The sequence below is a fragment of the Balaenoptera physalus genome (genome assembly GCF_965194825.1).
Source record: "Balaenoptera physalus genome assembly, chromosome: 15".
Classification (NCBI taxonomy): domain Eukaryota; kingdom Metazoa; phylum Chordata; class Mammalia; order Artiodactyla; family Balaenopteridae; genus Balaenoptera; species Balaenoptera physalus.
In genome coordinates, this window is record NC_138894.1 from 95,801,844 (window position 1) to 95,820,744 (window position 18,901).

An 18,901-nucleotide genomic window follows, 5' to 3' on the forward strand; every position below is an offset into this window, starting at 1 on the left:
CACTCAGTTCTTGCATGCAGTCTGGAGACATTCCTCCGAATGGGTCACCTCCTGTACACAGAACACACTGGGTCCTGAGCGCGCCTTCGCTGGGAATGTCTACCTGGACGAAGCGTTCACGCAGCCACGCTTCAGGTTTTCAGGGCAGCGTCCACGCTACACAGCTGTTTGGCCTGCAGTTCTGAGTTTGAACCAAGACACGGGGAAGAGTGAATGCCGATGAGAACAGCAAGGAAAGCGAGCAGAGAGCAGACAGAGCACAGCAGCCCTGACCCCGCAGCTGGCGTGTTCTCTGCAGTGTCAGCTGGTCCTAGACCTCATGCATCCTTATGTTACATGTATATGTTTATTTAAAGTCCCCAAAATATCTCGCCCCTAACCACACACGCAGCACAACATGCTACTGACAAGGCAGCAGGTAAACAACTAGTGTTTTGCATCCTGAAATGAAAATTTTAAAATGCACAGTCCTTTCTATTTCTAATTACTGCACTATATACAACCCAGGATGATGGTGAATTGATAAAATATGCAAATGAGCCAACAATTCATAGACTACATTAAAATTTCCATTTAAACTGTTAGTTAGGCTGTACACATTTGTAAATGTAAACATTAACCCTCGGGAAAAAATATTTTTTAAACTATAGCATAATTGGAAACTCCACAATAATATATAACGGAGCAGGGATCGTTACACCGAAGGGTACCCTATCGCTATAAATTTGAAAAGAATGTTGCCACAGAGTTGTTGCTTCCTCTGAGCTGCTCCAGCGACACTTGCCCTGGGTCCACGTAAAGCGCTGTTTCCATTCTCTCCTCCACATAGGCAGCTGTGCGTGCGTCCGTCTCCTTAGCCAGAAGGCTATGCCCCGGGGACAAGAACCAGGCCTCCATCACCTTGGCGTCCCCACTACGGCCCAGCTTGTCCTCCTTCACGTAGCAGGAGCTCGCTGAGGGCAGCTGAACTGACTGAAACTCAGCAGTGTGGCAGTAAACTGAATTGAACCGAATCGAACAGAAGTGGTTTACACGTAGCGTTCTGATGTCTGTGGATTTCCATCTTAGAAGCTAAGTAAGTACATCCAAATTTTCTCCTCTTCAGCCTCCACGCAGATGAAGTGTCTCAGGCCAACCAACGTGCAAGTAGGATCAAATGGATTAGAAGACATTCAGGGCTGGAATCGTCCACAAACTGAACAAGCAAAGTTGCCTGTCCGCACCATCTTCCCACCCAGGAAGTGTTGAGGCCCCACGCCTGGATGGAGGGACTGTGCACCTGGACCCCTTAGGCCGGCCTCCCTCACCCAGCTCCTCTTTACACAAGATGCTCTAGGCTAACGGGAAGCCAAGTGATGGCGGATCCTGGCTCTTTCAAAAAGCTGCCACTGGGGACTTCCCTGGCGATCCAGTGGTTAGGACTCCACGCTTCCAGTGCAGGGGACGCAGGTTCAATCCCTGGTCAGGGAACTAAGATCCCACATGCCTTGCAGGGGTGGGGACAAAAAAATAAATTTAAAAAAAGAAGAGTTTAAAAATTATTTTTTTAAAAAAGCTGCCATTACCCATTATTATCATCAGTTTCTCCACGAATCATGTTAGAACTTATGCCAGGAAAAAGTTGGCTTTCATGAAAAGCATAGTTAGGGGTGTTTCATCTGACAATGAAAAACACAAAACCTATTGACTATTTTTACCCAGTTTTGCCCACAGTGCTAGGAAGCTTAGAGCTGAACATGATATTCAAGAAAGGTGATCCTCTGCTAGCCAATTCTTGGTGCATTATTGCCACTTTTCTGCTATTTATTTCCTTACTTCTCTTTTTTAAATATTTATTTATTTCTTTATTTTGTTGTGCCAGGTCTTAGTTGCGGCAGGTGGGCTCCTTAGTTCCGGCACGCAGGCTCTTTAGTTGTGGCATGTGAACTCTCAGTTGCAGCATGCATGTGGGATCTAGTTCCCCAACCAGGGATCAAACCCGGGCCCCCTGCGTTGAGAGTGCAGAGCCTTACCCACTGTGCCACCAGGGAAGTCCCCTTCCTTCTCTTTTCCTGTATTCTCTACTGGCATTCATTGGAAATAACCACAAGTTCTTTTTGATAATAACGGTAAATAATTAATCATCAAAACAGAACAAATATTTGAATTATCTTAGAGTTCCTGGGCAAGAAAAACTGTGCTATGTATACAAATGTTGTGATACGCTCCATCGTTTCTTCAGATCACGTCAAAACACATGAACATATCTAACCAATTATGTTGGGAAAATAGGATTACAACTGCAGATTGAGAAAAGACAAGTGATTTGGCAAGCAGTATTAACAATTTTCCCAAAGGCCAATGAATTAATGATCTATAAATAGGAGCCACACTCCCACGCTTCATCAGATTCTCTAATTCCCTCTCCAAGAGACGGATCAATTAATAAGAAGGACAGAGGAGGGAGAAGGAAGGAAGGAAGATATCATGATGTGAGTACACACTGTGTACCAAGTAACTGTGTGTACAGTATTCCACATATAGTAACCCTAAGGAGTAGGTTTCGTTATTCTTATTTTATAGATGAGACTCATTTTACTGAAGCTCAGAAATAAGTGACTGGCTAACGTCACAAAGCTGTAAGAAGGCATCAACGTTCCATCCAACTACAAGTGTTTCCCTCCAAAAGACGCTGTGATGCCCATTAAATTTATGCAGATGTTCAAATGTTCTAGGTTCTTCACATTTTTATAATATCTCATTCCTCCACTAACCATGGGCAGTAGTTAAAATAGGAATCTGCCCATTTTGGAAGTAAAGAAATTGGGGCCAAGAGGTTTAAGTGCCTAGGCTGGCTCCACCCCAGTATTGCATGGTAGAGCCGGACCGTAGGTTCTCTACTGTCAGGGGCACAACAGCACCACTCGGGTTCCCTGCACCTGTCCTGCAGAGAAACTAGAACCTGTGCCCCCAAAAGCCCACCTTCCTGCCACCCGTCCAGAGAAGGATGGGGTCGAATGTGTCTGCCTGTAGGCTACGCTCCCAAGAGAGTTCTTGAACAGTGTTCTATGGCTCTTTCCCTCACTCTGGACTTGGCCAACTATTCCATTTTAAAGGTTTCCATAAGTCCTTGAGGATAAATGCAGAAATGAATTCTCTCCTCCAGGTGCAATTCCAATGCTTCTAACCTGTGCACCAAGCTCCTAAGCCTTGTGAAAATTCCCTTCCTCCTGGCCGTTTAAAAGACAGCAGAGTCGACAAAAATCTAAGAGTTCCTGGAAAGAGGAGGTTAAGGGAATGTCTGATGGCCTGCAAGAAGCAATTAAGACTCGAGCGGAAAGTTCAAGTTGACGCGGAACCTGCCCGTCCCCAAGTCCCTGAAATCCCAGCGCCGCCCTCACCTCAGTACACACTGACATATTTCCAATGACAACGAGGATGAGTATTCAGCAGCGTAAACACGGTAGGCATTTCCTAAATCAACATTAATGGAAGCCCTCAGGCAATCAACACGCAGCTTCCGCTACAAATGGCAGCAACCCCCCACCTCTAATGAACCCAGATATTCACAAACTCTCTTCCTAGACGCGAGCTAAGCCTTTAAAGCGTATGAGTAGGATTGCTCTCTTTTCATATATATTCATTCGCAGAGATAACCACTCTCAACACCCCAACACAAATACACCCGGCCTGCCACTCATCGGAGGCTTTGGTTAAACACAAGTACACTAAGCAGGCCATCGTTGTTGTGTCTTTTATTTTTCACAAGTTTAACCAAGCTCCATCAGGTGGTTCTAATAAAACTGTAACCATCATATCTGTGAGCAGTTGAGTGGCTAAAAGCAAAGGCGTCAGAGCCAGCAGGAGTTCAACCAGCTTGTGCTATGTAACTAGCCAAGTGATTTGTGCGAGCCCTTTAACCTCTCTGTGCCCCAGTTTTCTCACCTGTAAATTAGAGATCATTCAGAGTAGCTCATGGGGCTGCAATGAGGGTCAAATGAAATTGTGGAAATACAAGACTTGACATAGGCCCTGCACAGAGAGAGGATTCAATTAATGGTGCCTACTGTTGTTACTCCATCTGGAATACGTTGATTCAGGAAACAGAAGTGATCTTTTTCTCCTCACTTTAAAGTCGAGGATGTGGTATGGGTGATGTGAATGGTGTGGATGGCATGGACAGTTTGGGTGGAGTGGACGGTGTGGACAGTGTGGATCTTGTGGATCTTGTGGACCACGTGGACGGTGTGGATCTTGTGGACCACGTGGACGGTGTGTATCTTGTGGACCACGTGGACGGTGTGGATCTTTGTGGACCATGTGGACGGTGTGGATCTTTGTGGACCATGTGGACGGTGTGGATCTTGTGGATCTTTGTGGACCATGTGGATGGTGTGGATCTTGTGGACCACATGGACGGTGTGGATCTTGTGGACCACATGGACGGTGTGGATCTTGGGGATCTTGTGGACCACGTGGACGGTGTGGATCTTGTGGATCTTGTGGACCATGCAGACGGTGTGGATGAGCACAAGTCTTACAGAGAAGGAGTGGGGAGGAAAGGGGGCAGGGGACGCAGTAACCAGAAACTGTCACAGTGGGCTTCTTGTTTTCCACAGGTCTTTCTCATTCACATCCTTGGTCTTACAGTTTACGGAAATTTCAAGAAAAACCTCCCATTTTGTGGCTCTCCATGGAATGCTGGAGTAAGAGTAAAAAGCATTAAGAAAGGGGCTCAATTACATAAGCCCTAGGCTCCTTCTCATCTTAAGATTGTCCTTTTCTAGTTCTGTGCTACAGCAGTGAAATCCACAAAGATAATAGAGATAAGTCAGTCCATTACATGCATGCCTTTCACAGCGAGGTTCCGACTTGGGAATTCCAGCTATTTGGACCAACGCATACTAGATTGTGTTATAAAGACATGGTGGGTTATGTTAGACCATTTTAGGGAAGAGCAAAGGGAATGTGATATTTCTTAGATAATCCATCTAAGAAATCCATCCAATCAACCCAGACTTTAACAGAGAGCCCCAGAGAAAGAAGGAAGTTTAAGGAATTTTCAGTTTGAACTTGGTTCGGCCCCCAAACCCTAGGAGGTAGGATTGGAAGGCCTGCCCAAGGGCAAGGGATACTGGGGATCAGAGACATTGAGTAACACCTCCAAGGTCACACAGATCACAAATGGTGGTGGCAGCAGTGGAATACAAATCTCTTTTTTTTTACTGCCCCAGAAAGTAAGAATGACCCCAAGTTTCCAGGGACCCTCGCTGCACCAATGATGGGGATTGGCTGAGACTAACCAGGTGGGAATTTATTCCAAGTGCCTTCAATAGTTTCATATGAAAGTTATATATGAAATTTCACAGTGTTGTATGAACTAATGTCACTGTTTCCAAGATGAGTTGCAAGATAACTCTTGTTTGTGTTAGCGAAAGAAAACTTCTTTGGGGGTGATGACAGAAGAAAAGAAAACACATCAGTTCTCCATCTAAATTGCTGTGAGAAGAAAATATCCTGAATTGAATAACTCAGGACTCGCTCTTTTCCCAAGAGAAAACAAGTTACTTACGAGAAACAAGCTTGAAATCTCTGCACCTGGAGCAGCTTCCAGAGGCTTTTGTCCTGACCAGGTTTGGGGTGGGGGGAGGGGGGGGGGGGCGGGTGGAAAGAGCTGATCCTCTGTAGGTGGGTAAACAGCGACATCCAGTGGCCAATTAAATTTACCAATCGCAGTGTCTCAATTCAACTATCTACACAGAAAAAAAATTTAAGAGCATGTATTTTATTATTTGACAGATTTTTACTGAATAACTAGAAGATACTAGATGTTACGATAGACATTATACAACACCCTACAGACGTACAGAGATTTCCGCACCAAAACCAGCCCCTAAAAAAGAAATAAAAATATCTGGGGCCCTGAATCCTCTTCCAAATGCCCAAGGTGACCTAGCCAGATATCAATGAATTACAAGGGAATTAAAAGACTCTGCCTGGGTTCACCACCCCGTCCAGGGCCCAGGTGACCAGCTGAGTGCAAATCACAAAGTCCTGACCTGTGCACGTTGATTCAAATAACAGCTGTTTGCACACATCCACAATTAATCTCAGGACACGGAAGAGTGTACTTAGTTCTCCTGATTTCCCCTGGCCAATCGTTCCATAACTTGGTCGAGCTGCGTTACCTTCCACTTTTGTGATGAGTAAACTAGCACTTTCATAATTCCATTATAGATGATTTGGGGAAATCAGCTGTAACAAACAAACCCTAAAAGAAGCTGAAAGACTTGGTTTTCCACTGCGGGCTGTAACCTTGGCATCCTCAGGCAAGATGTTGACCTCAGTGAGGCTGAAGGTCTTCGTTGTAAGACGAGGTCATTTCCTTCACATCACACGCTGTGAGGACTGGATGAAGTTGTCTCTCTTTTTCTGAGCATCCTCAGTGACCTGAGCCCTGTGCCCGCCCGGCTGCGAGCTTCGGCCCCGTCATCACCCAGCAAACGGTGCCTTCTCCTCCGCTCCACGCCCCAGTTTACTGTCTAAGAGTCAGCATCGCTGCAAGCCTTCCTCCAATTCGACCAGCTATGCTTCTACAGAACTCCCCCCTCTTCCTACCGCAGCTCAAGCAGGAGCAGAGAGGCCATAAACAACAAGTCGCTTCCAGTATTTACCACTAAATTAGAAAGGCTGTGTTTCAAACGTATAAATCGTACCCGTGACAAAGGCATTGAGTCTCGGGATGCTGCGGTTCCTAGACTTTATTTATGAACTTGGTGTCGCACAGAACTTCATTATTTTCATTTTAGATCAAATTCTTCCAAATCTTAAGGCATGCCCGGTTGAAGACTATTGCGCCAAAGAACCAACTATTCCAAAATTTGTTCCTTAATGACTTCACCCCAAATGGTAACCAAGTCAAAACAAAATAAATTGTGCTCTTTGTTCTGATTTAACTAACCAACGGTTTGACCAGACTCACTGTGCAGAACGAGTTTATGGCATTTGCAACACTGGGGTCTCTTCCCCTCACCACACTGAGCCTGCCCTCCGGGAACAAGAGGGTGATTTGCTTATTCCAGTTGGGAGGTAAAGGGAACACGAAAGTAATATGTGTGGCATTTCATTGTGAGGTGTCCTCACTCCAAATAAAAACATTATTTAAAAAATCCACCTTAAAAAAAAAGATAAGTTACAAATGATCAGAGCTGAGACCCCATAGTCGCTGGATTTCAACCAACATCTTTTAATTGAATATGGAGTGTGGCCGCAGGAGCAGCAGTTAATACTTTTAAATAAAGCAATTCTTCATCTTAGATGAGAAGCATCAAAGATTCATGTTATATATTATACTTACTCCAATTCAAAAACTCAACTGAGGGCTTTACAGATTCAAGAATAAGGTTCAAAGAAAGGGATTCTCCGTTAGCCAGTTAGCCAGAAATCAGGTAAATTAGAATACACCATTCTCTAAGTATTTTAGGGAATCAGCATATTTCTACCTTGCGTCATTTTTGTGAGCCCTCAAAAAATGTAGTTAACAGAGAATATTCTCGAAACGATGATATTTATTTTCTGAAACAGAAAATCCTATCAAGGGAATCTCTTGTTAATTTTTTTAGTATGATTCCAGAGCAAACACTTTGAGTGGACTTGGGCCCGGTATTCCAAAAACAAAGCAGCACTAGCACCTCATGTTTGTACAACATCTACAATTCAGGAGGTTCTCCCCCCTACCCCATCCCCCCCCAACCCCGTTCATCTCAAGCTTTCCCTGAAACCTACAAGGTAGACAGGAAGGTATTATTAGCTCCATTTTTCAGATGAGAAAATAGAGGCTCAGGGAGTCATAAGAGTAAGTAGGAAACAGTTGCTCTGTCTTCTGGGATCTGACTGGCACTAAGTACTTAAACCATTTCACACATAAAAAATGGAAAAGTAAAAAAAAAAAGAAAATGGAAAAGTGCCGTAAGATACGTATGCTGAGGGCTGAAGGAGTTAGACTGGCCAGCCCTGCCCTGAGGGTAGACGGCTCTGCTTCCTTGCCCAGCCAGGCAAGCATCCCTGGGGCTTGTAGGGATTATGCTTGAGCAGGGAAAGCAGGAATCTGACTCATGTGCTTGTGGTCCAGAGCCTGGAAGACGAGAAAGATGGGGAGAAACAGAAAAGGAGATGAAAACAGTTTACAATGGAAGTCAAAGCACATGCAGACCCCAGAGGCTGGTTTCTGAGTGACAGTGGACATGTGGCCAGATGAGGAAGAGCCCACCATTCTGAGCAAAACAGATGATACGTTTTATAGGAAATCAAGGGAAAGAGCCCTCTTGCTGGCATGGTCAGAAGCAGTTCCGGGGAATAAGAGTGACCGCATCCCCCAAACCAGGCTCTCGTCCCAGATCAAGGGGGTTGTGAGTGTTCACGACAGAGAAAAGTTGAAGGCTGTCCATTTGGTTCTTGAGGCTACAGCGTGTTCCTCGCGGTTCCATGGAATCCTCAGGCTCTTTCGTTTTCTCATTTCAGGTTTTACATTAATTTCAACCTGTTCAAGACATTAAAGCACTAGAGAGTTGAAAGATTCTTGGAGGTCTCCTTTCAAATTTCATTCCAAGGCTTCTAGCTAGCTTTTCTATATTTAATCAAAAGCACCCGGTGCCCGCTTTCAAAGAACTTGGCACCCAGCGCCCTGCCCACCAGCTGTAAACTGCAGCACTTCAAAGCACTGGGTAGACTGACCTCAGCCAGTCAGACAGAGTTGAGAAATCCAGGGAGCGTCTCCGGGCGAGGATAGAATGCTGAGTAAATGTTCAGTGTCACCTGTAGCTGAATACAGCCATGGAATGGGTGCTGGGGTTGTTATCTGTGACATGTGAAATGCAAGACAAAAATCTTTTCTCACTCTCTCCTTATTGTTTTCTAATCTAATTGACAAAAAGCCCACAGAAGTACAGTAAAAATTCCTCTCTAGCCAATAGGTGAAAATATATTTTTGTAGGAGAACAATCAAAAGGTGTACACGGAAACGAAAGGGAATGAGCTGGAGTAACCTCAGTTTGAGAAAACGGGAACCTGCTGCATAACAAGAAAAGTAACAGACAAAATGGGAGGAGATGCAGCCCGTGGCTCAGGGCATCGGCCTCCAGGTTTCAGGAAGGAAATTCATCAGTACAGTAATTCAGGTTTTTAGTTATGAATGGGGCCTATTTAATTCTCCAAATTTACTACTATTTCCTGAATGGTATATCTTTCTGAATTGACTATATCAGTGAGTCATTTCCGGGACTTTGGCAAAGGGCTCTACAAATGCTGTCTCACAAAGACCAGCACCAGCTCTGGACACCGCCCCGCCCTCCCTGTGAAAGGTGACTGGCTAATGTCATGGACACAGCGTCAGTGGACGTGCACAGCCCCTCGACAGGACGCTTCAAAATGGTTCACGTTCAAGTGTTCGAAATTATCATGAACTATTGTCCCAAGAATTAAGAAGTGGGTAAAAGAATTCTTCTGTGTTCTTATAATAAACCCAGGAAGTTCAGAAATATTTCTTGCCTGACTCTAAAATAGAATTAGGACATTAAAGAGGGAAGCCCTGGGATGCCTTATCCAGTAATAACGTGGCTCTGTAGTTTCATGGAGAAAAATGTTTTCCGTATATTTAGTTGCCGGTTGCTTAGAACATAGTGGATGAACCTGTTTTCTAATATATAGAGGCTTTAGGACTATATATATATATATATATATATATATATATATATAAAAGATATAGATACATACACACAAGATATAGATATACAAGATATATGTCTAAAAATAAAATAGGTATTAATATTATAAATATAAATAAGACTGTATTAAAAAATATCATTCTCTTTCCACTACAAGATATATATGTCAACCAAATCATGTGTGTGTGTATATATATATATATATATATATATATATATATATATAAAAAATATAAAATTGGAACAGCCAGTTTTCTTTCAAGTGCTTATTTGTAATGGATCATGCCATATGATGAACTAACACCTTAAAAAACATTTAAAATTTTTAAAAAGCAGCCATACTGATGTACAAATATTTAAATAAATCTGTGCTGTCAACCCAATTCACTCATTGGAGAGATTAATAAATTCTAAGGTAGGGAAGTAAACGTTGTGTATGAATGTGAATAAGGTAGAAAGAGGGAGTTCAGAAGGAAAAATGAGATAAATATTTTATACATTTGTAAACTAAATGTATAAATTTTTTTTTTACTACAGTAACAAGAATAGCATTGTAAATCAACTATACTTCAATTTAAAAAAAGAATAGCAATACTTCAATGAGTATCACATAGGTCCTAATTCCATGTTCACAAGACAGGTAGAAAGGGAATGATAATTTTTAATGTAGTCTTATTTATACTTATAATTATTAATACATACTTTATTTTTAGACCTCATGCACAAAGTCAATGAGAGGAAATAATATAAAGAGGAACGTGAGAGATGCCAGCTGACAGGGATTTTAAAGTTATGCCCCCACCAAGGGCAAGTACTCCATGAAAAACTCAAAACGACTTGCAGTGGGGAAATGACTGGATTAGGGAAGGAAAGCCTTCAGAGGCTGCAATCAGCTTTGCAGCTAAGCTGGCTCAGTCACTTCCTTGTCTAGGCCTCAGTTTCCTGTCCTGGCAAGTGGGCCAGCTGATCTGAACGTTCCCTAAAGCTCCAGTCGTGCCATGCTCTGTAGAGAACGAAGTGGACGCCACACCAGCTGGGGCTGACGCAGAGCCACACACATGCACATCCCACGCCTCCGCATCACCACATTCCTCACCCTCATCTCCATCGCATCATCAGGGCGCACACTGGACCAGTGCCAACTGACAGCTTCTGCTACAAAATCTCTCTTGAATCCAACTCCCATGTGGAGAAGCACAGGAGCCACTCTGAGCATATCTGTCCTCCTCTAAACGAAACTGCAAGGTCAATCCAGGCTGTGGTCCAAGCGACGGTGTCAAGCTCCAACAGGGGCTCCCAGAGCAAAACAGCGCTGAGAGACTGAGGCCCAGGGTTAATGAAATGAAGCTCGCAGGGTCAGGGCCTCATACAGAAAAAGGAAAAACCATCTCTTCTCCTGGTCAACGAGTGTGCACTAAGCCCAAGAAGCCACTTCCAAAGTTCCATAAGGCTGTCAACTGACTCTTCAGCAGAAACTCTGTAGGTCAGAAGGGAATGGCATGATATATTTAAAGTGATGAAAAGAAAAACCTACCACTATGAATACTCTACCCAGGAAAACTTTCATTCAGATTTGAAAGCAAGATCAAGAGTTTTACAGATAAGAAAAAGCTAGAAGAGTTCAGCACCACAAAACCAGCTTTACCAGAAATGTTAAAGGGACTTCTTTAAGCAGAAAAGACCACAACTAGAAATATGAAAATTATGAAAGGAAAAATATGATAGGTAAAGGCAAATATAAAATAAAGGTCATATATTAACTACTTGTAAAGCTACTAGGAAAGTTAAAAGACAAAATCATCTATATCCACAATAAGTAGTTAAGGGATACACAAATCAGAAAGATGTAAAACATGAGGTCAAAAGCATTAAACATGGCGGGACGTTAACAATTCAGGGTCATTAAATTCATTTGAACTTAAGAGATCAACTAGATAGACAGATATAGAGAGATAAACCTCATGGTAACCACAAACCAAAAATCTGTAATAGATATACACAAAAAGAGAGAAAGGAATTCAAACATAACACTAAGATAGTCATCAACTCACAAGGAAAGAGAGCAAAAGAAGAAAAAAGGAACAAAAACAAGAAAACAACAAAATGGCAATAAGTACATACATATCAATAATTATTTTAAATGTAATGAGCTCTAATTAAAAGATATATAGTGGGTGAATAGATACAAAATCAAGACCCATATTACGCTGCCTACAAGAAACACTTCTGATTGAAAGACACACACAGTCTGAAAGTGAGGAGATGGAAAAAGGCATTCCATGAAAATGGAAATGAAAAGAAAGCTGGAGTACTGATAGTCTTATCAAACAAAATAGACTTTAAACAAAGATTGGAACAAAAGACAAAGAAAGACATCACACAAAGATAAAGGTATCAATCCAGGAAGAAAATATAAGCATTGTAAATATATACACACCCAACATAGGAGCACCTAGATACATAAAGCAAATATTAACATACATAAAGGGAGAAACTGGCAGTAACACAATAATAGTAGGGGACATTAACACCTCATTTACATCAAAGAGCAGATCATCCAGACAGAAAACCAATAAGGAAACATTGGCCTTATGTGACACATTAGACCAGTTGGACTAATAGATTTATATAGAACATTCCATCTCAAAGCAGCAGAATACACATTCTTTTCAAGTGCACATGGAACATTCTCCAGGTTAGATTACATGCTGGGCCACAAAAACAAGCCTCAGTAAATTCAAGAAAATTGAAATTCTATTAAGCATATTTTTTGACCACAAACTTATGAGACTAGAAATTAACTGCAAGGGAAAAAACTGCAGAAAAACACAAACCTGTGGAGGTTAAAAAACATGTTCTATACTAAGCAACAAATGGGTCACTGAAGAAATCAAAGAGGAAATCGAAAAATACCTGGAGATAAATGAAAATGAATACACAATGATCCAAAATCTCTGGGACGCAGCAAAAGCAGTTCTAAGAGGGAAGTTTATAGCAATACAAGCCTACCTCAGGAAACAAGAAAAATCTCCAATAGACAACCTAACCTTACACCCAGAGAAATTAGAAAAAGAAGAAGCAAAATCCAAAGTTAGTGGAAGAAAAGAAATCATAAAGATTAGAACAGCAATAAATAAAACAGAGACAAAAATAATAGAAAAGATCGATGAAACTAGGAGCTGGTTCTTTGAAAAGATAAACAAAACTGATAAACATTTAGCCAGACGCATCAAGAAAAAAAAAAAAGACAGCGGACCCATATAAATAGAACCAGAAATGAAAAAGGAGCAGTTACACCCACACCACGGAAACGCACAGGATCATAAGAGACTACTAAGAACAGTTATACATCAATAAAATGGACAACCCATGAGAACTGGCGTTTCAACCACGTATGCGTATGGCAAAACAGCACTGTGTTCCCCTCCTTGAGGGTCTTGATGTCATCTGACGGGTTGTAGCATTCTTTTGTGGGGATCTCCCTGTCACCCTCCTTGGGGGGTCTCCATGTCATCTGAGGGATACGAGCAAGAGATTCAGTGCCTCCCTAAAATATCTCCACTGAACACTAGTTAATGAGATGGAACTGTTTATTTTTTATATGAGTTTTTTTTTGACTCAATCCTTGACTTGCACTGGTTTTCAAACATTGGTGTTTATGTTACTTTACTGTTAGTTAATAAGCAACTCTGATTTAGTAGACCTGGGGTAGAAACGAGGAATGTGTCTTTCCCCCAAGCATTCCAAATGATTCTGATAAGTGTGGACGTCACACCACACTTTCCACATCACTATTGTACTGACACGTGGGCCTCTTAGATATTAGTGGAAACTGTACCTAAGCATATGTTTGAAAACTTTCACCTTGTAATGATGCAAAAGCATTGAAGGAAAGGTGAATTTCGGTCTTCCTATTTTTTTCCCCCTTGAAAAAAATTCAATCTAACATCAACTCTTTCTTGAGCCCTCACTGTATGCCCAGAAATGTGAAAGCATTTTAAATTACCTTACTTAATTCTTATTTAATTCTCATGGCAACCCTATGGAGTAGGTTATTATTATTACCACTTCATAGATGAGAAACCTGAGGCTCAGGACAGGCACACTCAAGGTTGTACAGTCAGAGTGGTGTTGGGAGGGTTCTTTTATTATTTCTCTCTTCAAAATCCAAAGATCAAATATGTGTCTTTTTGTTTTCCATTTTGTTGCTAAACTTCATTCTTGTTACAGGATACATTTCCTCATAAGGACCAGGCTACACATTGTTATCTTCCTCTGTCTGAAAGATAAAAAATGAGCAGAGGAATATCTGTCTCGGCTGGCAGAAGAAAAGAGGAAAGATGCCAGAATACATAGAGAACAGAGGCTTCACAAACAATTTTAAGGGAAAGAAGCTAAACACAGTGTCTCATCAGCTAAATAAAGAACTCTACAGCCAGGTCTGGAGGAAACAGGATAGTATCATTAAGCCATACATGCCCAGACATATGGGAATGTGATAAAGGCAGATGGAAAGGCAATTTCCAACAAATGCCTACCTGGAAACAGGCTACAGTTTCCTGGCTTCTTGACCTCACTGTGAACACAAAATACATCAGAGCATGTGACACTCCTCAGGGAAATTCTTTAAAAAACTGAACATACTTGGGAACAAAGTAAAGCACAGCCTCTGGACACAGGAAGAAAATGCTCACCTAAAATTAAGGCTTTGACACCTCAGTCAACTGGAAAAATTCTGAGTGGGAGCATCTAAGAGGGACCCAGGACCAAAGAAGTGTGAGTGACCAGTGGAACCATCTTTTAAAACAACACCAGCAAAACCCACACACATGACACATGGGTATCAATAGAATTGAGGTCAGAAAACGTCCATCAGCCTTGACTCAACACCGGAAAAGCAGCCACACTTGGGTCTTCGAGCTCCAACTTCAACACATCCTCTTCCAAATGATGTCATTTCCATGTTTCTCTGCCACCCAGCATGCAGGACCAAATCATATTCTATTGTTTCTTTGCAAACTACCTTAACGCTTTGAGTTCGTAACACATTCTCCTCCTAAGAATTGTAAGATGTGAGCAAGAGAAAGGCAGAAATGGCATCACCACCCAGGAAAAGCTCAGCTACAAGCTTCTTAGCTTATGAAACAATTCAGAAAGTTACAGCACTGGAATTTCCACTGCTGTTTTTGTTTAATTCATATTGATATATAAAATTTGAGAGATTTAGAGACCTTCAAATCATTTAAAATGTCAAAATGCAAGGATATAATGAAATATCTCCCTGCATCACCACCTCTCATAAGAATCCTAACAATTTCTATTTTTTATGTTTACATTTTTTAAAATTTATTTATCTATTTATATTTTATTTTTGTCTGTGTTGTGCCTTCATTGCTGCGCACGGGCTTTCTGTAGTTGAGGCGAGCGGGGGCTACTCTTCATTACGGTGCACGGGCTTCTCATTGCGGTGGCTTCTCTTGTTGCGAGTACAGGCTCTAGGCGCACGGGCTTCAGTAGTTATGGCATGTGGGCTCAGTAGTTGTAGCTCACGGGCTCTAGAGCACAGGCTCAGTAGTTGTGGGGCACGGGCTTCAGTAGTTATGGCATGTGGGCTCAGTAGTTGTAGCTCGCGGGCTCTAGAGCACAGGCTCAGTAGTTGTGGCACACGGGCTTAGTTGCTCTGCAGCTTGTGGGATCTTCCCGGACAAGGGCTCAAACCCGTGTCCCCTGCATTGGCAGGTAGATTCTTAACCACTGTGCCAGCAGGGAAGTCCTACATTTACATTTTTATTTTACATTCTTTTTAGATGTGACTGATGCCTTATGATGAACTGGTAAATTTCCAAATAGCATACATGTTTAAAGAATCCTTAGTATTGAATACAATCCCATATTATTTTATCCTGGCGGGGAGTTTTCCAAAGTAGCCTGACTTTAGTTTCAACCACAATAATTTTTAGAATCAGCTGTTTCCATAGAACTGTATAAGACGCCATACAAAGCAAAAGTAAGCAGAGCTCTGACCTCATGGAATTTATACTCAGTGCTGTCTTTGTTGCCACTAATAACTGTAAGCTAACTGGGCAAGCAAAAAGAAAAGTCTTTAAAAAGGAAAAACTCAACTTTTTCCTTCCTACATAGGGAAAAACCCAGTCTTCCCTACTGTGTGTGTTTCTTCCCTGTGTGTCACACTACTACCACACTCACACACCTCTAGTTGCCAAGTGTTCGATTCTCTGGGACGCCAACTGGGTGTCCAACCATTTAATTCAATTCTGATACTATCTACCTGGAGATCCCATCAGATCCCAGATCCCACAGCTTAGGGGTTCAGCCCTACAGGGCTGCCCCTCACCACCTCAGGTGCCAGTCTCAAGCCCAGGTTATTACCTGTGCCCCTAGCTGATCAGCTACAAGCTGGGAGGTCCCAACAACCCCCTCCAAATCAGGACGCCAAGTGCAAGTCCAGGTTGTTACCTGGACTTCTGACCAACTGGCTATAGATCAGAGGTTCCCAGACCCCCTCCAGGGGCTTCATTAATTTGCTAGAGTGACTCACGGGTCACAAGGAAACACTTGCTTATGTTTACAAGTTTATTAAAGGATACGATAAAGGATACAGATGAACATCCAGATGGAAGAGATGCTTAGGGAGAGGTACGGGGAAGAGGCAGAGCTTCCCTGCGCTGTCAGGCAGGCCATTCTCCCAGCACATGCATGTGGCCACCAGCCCAGAAGCTCTCCAAACCCTGTACTTCGGGGGGTTTTGGAAGCTTCATCACGTAGGCAGGATCCATCATAAACTCCATTTTCAGCCCCTCCCCCTTCTCAAAAGAACATGGAGGGCGGGGCTGGAAATCCCAAGCTTCTAATCATGGGAAGGTCTTTCCTGTGACCAGCCCCCATCCAGGAGCAACCCAGAGTCAGCTCATTAGAACAAAAGACACTCCTGTCACCCAGGAAATTACAAGCGTTTCAGGAGCCTTGTGCGGGAGTCAGGGGCAGAGACCAATATCTATTCTTTATCATCTCACAACTACGTAGACAGAAAAAGAGAGAAAGCAGTATTAATTGCCAAGTGAATGGTACTACCACTCGGATCTTAGGACTTAGGAAAGGAAAACCCAAGTGTGGGGAGCTGGGAGGGAAGACTCACGTCACTGGGAAGACGTCATCCACTCCCTGCTTCCAACCCCACCCACTTCCGATTCCTCCCTCCCACTGCCATGTAAATTGACTTTCCAACTGGTCATTCTTCTGCCTCAAACCCTTGCATCATTTTCTGCTGTGTACAGAGACAAGCTACTTAGCCTGACCTGAGGCCCTGAGGACAGGGCACTGCCCCGCCCAGCTTTTCCAAGGAATCCTTTGTCACTCCACCCCACCCCCTTCAACTGTCTGTGTTTCTGCATACGCTCTTCCCTTGCCTAGTGTACCATTCTTCCTCACCCTGGTCTTCCGCATAAACTTTTATTCATCCCTCAGAACCCTCTCTAAAATCTTCCTTAGCTTTGAAAACAGACTGCCACACTTCCTCCCTGGGGGAGCACGAGGCCATTAGCATATCTCTTATTTAAACTGCAAGGGCTGTGTTTGCCTCCTTTTCAACCCTATGGAGGTGTGTATATGTGTGTGTGTGCTTGTACATGTTTCTTCCATACATCCAGCATGGCTGGGTACATTATAGACGCTCCATGTATTCAAACATGAATACTGGTCAAAAATGAATTTGGGCAAGCCCTTGGAGGATGTAGAAAAGAAGAAAAAGAGGCAGGACATCCAGCTTTGAGACCAGCCTAGATGCTGGAAACACAAGTTCTCTTCCAGTGCTCAGGTGGGTGTAACTGTGAAACTGCTCGGCAAATAGGAGAGATAGGAGATGAGCTTGAAAAATCAAATTCAAATTTGATTCTGAATTTCAATCAAATTCAGAATTTCAAATTCCAATTCTGAAAAGTCTTGAAGGCCAAGTGAAGGAATATGAACTTCACCTTTTGTGCGAAATCTGCATTGAGGTTTTTAGGCAAAGGTGTGGTGTGATAAGCATAATATTGGAAAGATGAAATTAGCCATAATGTACCATGGATGAGGCATTATTGCAATCACATTGTCATGAAGACAGAAGGCTGGAATCTGTGATGAGAGGTGGCAGAAAATCACAATAGAATACCTGGAGTGTGCCCTGTGGGTGACGTTTCAGTAAGCTGCTTTCCATACACCGAAGGCACCTTTAGGTGAGCTATGGTGAGAGGCTGGTGTGTGTCTTGAACAAGAAAAGAAAATGCATTTACGGTAAAATGCATCCTGATTACTATTCCCTTTGCTGTTTCCGCATTGGACAATTTCATTTTCTTTCCAGAGTTGTCAAAACCTTTCCCTATTTATCAGCCAGCCCTCTGGATATACTGTTACAATGCACACATCTCCATATTGGACAATTTGATTTGACAGGGACGATATTTGGATATGTGTTCTTTGTTTATAGAAGCATCGAGCCAGCATTCGAAGGCAAAGGAGGATGGCACGGTTGTTCTGAAAAGCAGGTCATAAATCAGCGCATAATACACCACAGCACCCACCCGCAGATCTGACACGGTGTGAGCAGGGCCATTCTTCCAGCACAAAGGAGTCACAATGAGACCACGGCTGGCTCCAGAACGCTAAAAAATAAACATCAAATTTACATAGTGCACTTAAGGGCTTTCATAACAGAGATTATTTACATGTCAGGTGCCATCCATCATCAGAGTACATACTTAGAAAACTTTAAAAATGCATATTAGCTACCTGATAGCCTGGCTGCAGCAGCGCTCTTGAAATTACTGCCATCTGTCATGTGTACATGGAGGTTCGGATCTTTTTTTAAATGTGTATTATGTGTCCAGTGGAGCAAAACAGTTTCTTTGAGCCCTCCTGGTCTATTCTGTTTGTCCCTGTAAATCAACACTTAGCCTTCGCTCCTTTAAAAGACACAGCGATAACGGCAGCATGAAAATGGGCTCAAACAAAATGGACCAGCCTTTGTCATGATCATTGGCAATGGCTCAGTTCTGCTCCCCTTTCTGTGGCAGTTACTGTGACATTTGCTTAACCGGCCAATATTATCTTCCTCTTGAGAATCCCCTCTAAGAGGACAGCTCACTTCCGGGAGGAGGGAGAGCTGTGTGGGTGTTGTGCCCCCTGCCTGGGAGCATGGCAGG

The 18,901-nt window shown here is 42.8% G+C and overlaps 1 protein-coding gene across 1 annotated transcript in view; it reads right to left on the reverse strand.

Moving 5' to 3' along the window:
• Positions 1 to 6,444: 6,444 nt before the first annotated feature.
• DCDC2C (doublecortin domain containing 2C) overlaps positions 6,445 to 18,901 on the reverse strand; it is a gene marked incomplete at its 5' end in the record, with an annotated part of 148,390 nt that continues 135,933 nt past the window's right edge. The window contains 1 exon segment of the mRNA XM_082427088.1: positions 6,445 to 8,518. Within this exon segment, the coding sequence (XP_082283214.1) occupies positions 8,396 to 8,518 (123 nt within the window). The 3' untranslated portion in view covers positions 6,445 to 8,395.